Source organism: Silene latifolia, chromosome 10, assembly GCF_048544455.1.
Source record: "Silene latifolia isolate original U9 population chromosome 10, ASM4854445v1, whole genome shotgun sequence".
Taxonomy (NCBI): Eukaryota; Viridiplantae; Streptophyta; class Magnoliopsida; order Caryophyllales; family Caryophyllaceae; genus Silene; species Silene latifolia.
In genome coordinates this window covers 73,876,132-73,881,248 of record NC_133535.1, presented here as the reverse complement: position 1 = coordinate 73,881,248, position 5,117 = coordinate 73,876,132, and the positions used below count along the sequence as shown (strand labels likewise).

The 5,117-nt window shown below is 37.3% G+C and overlaps 1 protein-coding gene across 1 annotated transcript; it reads left to right on the top strand.

The window, feature by feature from the left end:
- Positions 1-1,417: 1,417 nt before the first annotated feature.
- On the top strand, positions 1,418-1,888 carry LOC141607777 (protein FAR1-RELATED SEQUENCE 9-like). The gene has a single exon (XM_074427126.1). It carries the CDS (start codon positions 1,418-1,420, stop codon positions 1,886-1,888), a length of 471 nt encoding a protein of 156 aa, XP_074283227.1.
- Positions 1,889-5,117: the final 3,229 nt, after the last annotated feature.

Below are 5,117 nucleotides of genomic sequence, written 5' to 3'. Positions count from 1 at the left end.
AAATCCTAACTCTACTTTAATTTCATCACATTTGTAGATGACGTAGTAGACGAGGCAGAGGTAATAGAGGAGGCAGAGGTAATAGAGGATGTAGAGGAGGAGGAGGCGTCCGGTTTAAGCAACATGAATCAGATTTTTGGTTGTCCTACCTATCTCAAGCCTGTTATTGGTATGGTCTTTGATACACTTGAACTCGGTATTGCCTTTTATGAAGCATATGGAAAAGAATGTGGGATTGTGACTAGAAAGGCTCACAAAAGAATAAACAGGGTGTCACTACATATAAAACTTTTTTGTGTAATAAGGCTGGAGAATGTGAAGCCAAAGGCAAAAAACATCGTAGGCAAAGGACTAGGGTAGGTTGCCTTGCTAGGATTAACTTTAAACGAATTGCTAACGGTAAATATCAAATTTATTGTTTTGTTGAAGGGCATAATCATATGCCAGCTACACCATTAACAATGGTACATCTGACGCAAACGAGAGAATTGAATATAGTTCATAAAAAAATGGTAGTTGACAACTCAAAGGTTAACAAGGTCCAGTTATGACCTATAGGATGTTGAAGGAGTATGTCAGAGGTTATCAGAATGTGGGTGCTTCATTGGAAGACTTTAAAACTTTTCAAGGAATATCAAAAAGTTCTTGTCAGAAGGGGTGCTCAAATGCTTATTGAGCATTTTATGAAAATAAAAAGAATGTGTCCATCCTTTTACTTTCACTTTGAGGTAGATGACAAAGGTAGATTGTCACATGTTTTCTGGGCTGACCCTATTAGTATAAAAAATTATTTGCTATTTGGGGACATGATATCCTTTGACACTACCTTTAGGAAAAATAAGTATAGAATGATATTCGCCCCTTTCACATGGGTGGATCATCATAAGAGATGTGTGACCTTTGGGGCTGGGCTTCTTATTAATGAGAGAAAGGAGTTATTTGCTTGGTTATTTACGAGATTTCTATAAGCTATGGGGGGTCGTTATCCTGTGTGTATAACTGATGAAGATTTGGGGATAGAAGGAGGACTTAAGAAAGTCTTTAAAGATAAAGTGCAACATAGATATTGCATGTGGCACATATTGAAGAAGTTGCCAGGGAAGGTAGAGCCTGTGATATGTAAAGAAACTGAGTTTTTGAAAGAGATAAACTCATGTGTTTGGGGCGAAGATGTGGAGCCTGCTGAATTTGAGGAAAGATGGACAGCCATTCTGGAAGCTCATTGGTTGTCGGGTAATGAGTGGCGTCAGGAAAAGTATGGCATTAGACAATTTTGGATTCCAGCTTACTTTCGTGACTTGTTCTTAGGAGGGTTGATGAGAACAACCTCGAGGTCCAAGTCAGAAAATCATTTTTTTAGCAATTTCACTAATCGAAATTTGCCCTTGTTGAATTTTGGATGCGCTTTGAGAGTGCAATGGATACACAACGATGGGCTCAATCAAAATTGATTGCACAATCAAAGTACTCGTTTCCTGATTTGGCTACTCCTCTAGACCTAGAAAAGCATGCAGCAGAAACCTACACTCCGAGAATTTTCGAGGAGTTCAAAGAGGGAGTAAAAGTAGCATGCTTTACATGTGCCATTGGAGACAAAGAAAAAGATAAGAATCATGCAATTCTCTACATAGACGTCAAGGATCGTGAGAGAAAGAAAGACTATATGGTGGGTTATAGGACAGCTGAAGTGAAACTATTATGCAATTGCAAGAAATTTGAAAGACATGGAATATTCTGTCGACATATTCTCTGTGTCCGTAAAGATTATGGTTTTGAGAAAATTCCAAGCGAATACCTACTTAATAGGTGGAGCAAACTAGCAACCTGCCAGCCAATCTTCAATTCTAATGGGCAGTTGCTTGCTAATTGCAGATCAGCCGATGCATAGAAGAACAAACTGACTGAATTGTGGTCAGAAATGTTCACTTGTGTGTCACTAGTTAAACAGAGTCCTGTTAATTGTGATGAGTTACTAACCATTTTACGCGGGTTCAAGGAAAGGGTACTTGCAGAAACAACAAGTAGTGTCGCTGATGATGGTGGTAATAGTAGTATTGGAAAGAAAGGGACAAAAATGCTGAAATTGGAATGCTCTTGAGAACAAGTGTGCCTAGCGAAATTAAAATTTTGCCTCCAAGACAATGCAAAAACAAAGGCTCGGGAAAAAGAATGATTTCACAAAGAGAAAGAGCGGGGGAAGTCAGTAAGAAACCACTAAAAAGATGCAAGGCTTGTGGGCAGATGGCGAACCACAACAGCAGGAATTGTGACCGACCAAAGGATCACTGACAAATAGTCGAGTAAGTGATGTCTCTTATTAGCATAAGTTTTCTATTTTTACCCTTTTTGTTTCCCTCTAATTTTAATCTTTGCTGACATTTGCTTTCTTATGTGTGAGATTGAAGTCTTTGGCGAGGAATTGGACTTGTGCAGCGGAATTTTTGAGCATCATTTGAGAAGATAACACTTGTTTTTTGGATTATTTTTCTTCATTTACAATTGTTTTGTAATAAATGTAACGGAAGTCTTTCGGATTTTTAAATTGTATATTTGAGAAGATGAAATTGTGATTCTGGATTTAAGAATGGAAAAAATGTGTTTCCCTGAGCAATTATGGCATGCACCTACGAGGTCATTTTATGCACGTACGAGGTCATTTTATGCACATAAGGCAAGTATTAAGACATCTGAAAAATGTGATCATTGTTTCTCCAAATTTGGTAATTAAAAAGCTGAAAAATGTGATCATTGTTTCTCCAAATTTGATCATTGTTTCTCCAAATTAGGCCAACAATAAAATGTGATTAGTTGAATCATCATCGTGTATGACAAGTCGTTTAATATCATGCACATACAAGGTTATTCCATGCACATGGAAGGCCATTTTATGCACAGATAACCCAAATGGGCTAATTCCCCATGACATAGGTTAATTCTCATTGCAAGTCATTTAAAAAGGCCATAATTTAATAAATAAATTGGGCTTAAATTAGGGTTTATACTTTGGGCTTTAATTCTCAGTTCAAGTCTCTCAAAACTTAAATGTGGGCTTTAATTCTCATTTCAAGTCTCGAAACTTAAATGTGAGTGATTATTGAAGAAGTCGAGCCAATCCTATCAGCACTTTAGGCCATAATTTAGGCACGGCCCAGCACGGCACGCTCAAAATACATAGGAGTTAGCTTAAAGTTGAAGAATTAGTAAGGCACGCTCATGCACGACACGAGCACGACACAGGCCATGACCGAGCATACCCTAGGCGATCTCTAAATAACGCAAGTAATTGTGTTTTGACAAATTTCATGCATGTAGAAGGCTGTTCCATACACATATAACGCCTTCTCATGCATGTAAATATGCAAGTTATATAATTTTGGCCCACATTACTACGTTTATCAAGTCGGGTTAGGTATGTTACTTTGGGATTTGAAAACGACAACCCCCAGACAAATAGGTTAATTTTCATTACAAGTCTCATTAAAAAAGGCCATAGTCAAGTGACATAATTGTGCCCCCACGTTACAATTTAGCATATAAACGGACCCGAAAGTCGACAAATTGCATGCACGCAGAAAGGTATTTCATACATATACAACGCCTTCTCATGCACGTAGAAGGGTGTTTCATACACGCAAAAGTTACTTACAGTACCTACACATATGCAACCTACAAATTTACTCCACCTATAAAATAATCCCTGCCCAAATCAAGGAATCAACAAAATACAATGAGAAGGTTCTCTACTACTCCCGTTTGCTAAGCACACAAACTCTCACCATATTCAACCAAAAATAACACCTAGTTATAATCCTACAAAAAAAAAGATAGGGAAATATTGTTACGTTTAAGTCACTTGACATCAATATTGCAAGTCTTGCAGTTAAAAGATGGGGAAATAATAGAAACAAAATTAGATAAAGCATTCGAAAGATCTTGATATTACCGTTCTCTTGTTTTCGTCCCATCTGATAAGATCTACAATCAAACTTTCACCATATTCATCTAAATTCTGCATATATATTTGACAACAATATTGAAAGTGTTGCAATAAAATATGCCGAATAATGTTTGACTAATATAACCATGTTTAGACATCATTACCTCGTAACAAGTCTAAGAGGACCATAATGATTGACAACTCAAGTTTTCTAGCCACTTCAGCAAATAGACTCTGCAACAATACATTTTAAAATAATGAAATTTGTTAAACGAGTAGAGTATAATTTAAATATGTAAGGTACCCATTCTTTTGTCGAGGCACATCCACAATCACAAATGGAAAATTGTTTATCTGCAACAGCTTTTTGTATCCTGGAAAGTCTCTTGCAATAATCCCCAAAGTAGGAAATAACTACAAAAACCAAAAACCAAAAAAGAAAAACACAATAATATAAAAGCAAAGGAAAACCAAGACAAACTTGAGGTAACAATCCCCTAAGGCATACGGATATAATCATACCGTTTCAACTAAAAATTTACATCTTCCGTCAGGACGCCTAGGCAAGCTTGAGTTTAGTATAATGTTGGTATTTTTAACAAAGTCAGACATGCAAGCAAACTAATGTTGACGGCGACACAGTAAGGGAAGAAAGCCTGCAAAAATGCACATAGGGAAATCAAAACAGATAATATACAAACATGTTAGACAGGATAATTAATTAAGTTCTTTCATGGTCAATTAGTAAATTCCGTTGATATAATAAAATAAAAAAGTGACAGGATAATTACCAGTTTAGCTTTGGTTAGACTTTTGGGCAAGTACTGAAACTTAATGTACTGACTTTGAAAACTGTTTTTAGCGACAACATCCTGAAAGTTGAGAAAATTTGTGAAAAATGTTGGTAATTCCAAGTAGAAACATTAGCGGTTACTAAGGATGAATATGAATACCTTAATTATTGTCGGAAAGTAGGGGTGTTCACCGGTCCAAAACCGGACCGGACCGGACCGGACCGGATAAACCCGCGGACCGGATAACCACATATCCCAAGACCGCAGACCGGACCGGTTAGAAGGGGACCCGGACCGGACCGGACCGGAACCCTTTAGGTCCGGGTTTTTCCGGGTTTGGACCGGACCGGTACTAATTTATAAGGCAAATTTAGTTATATTTTTTA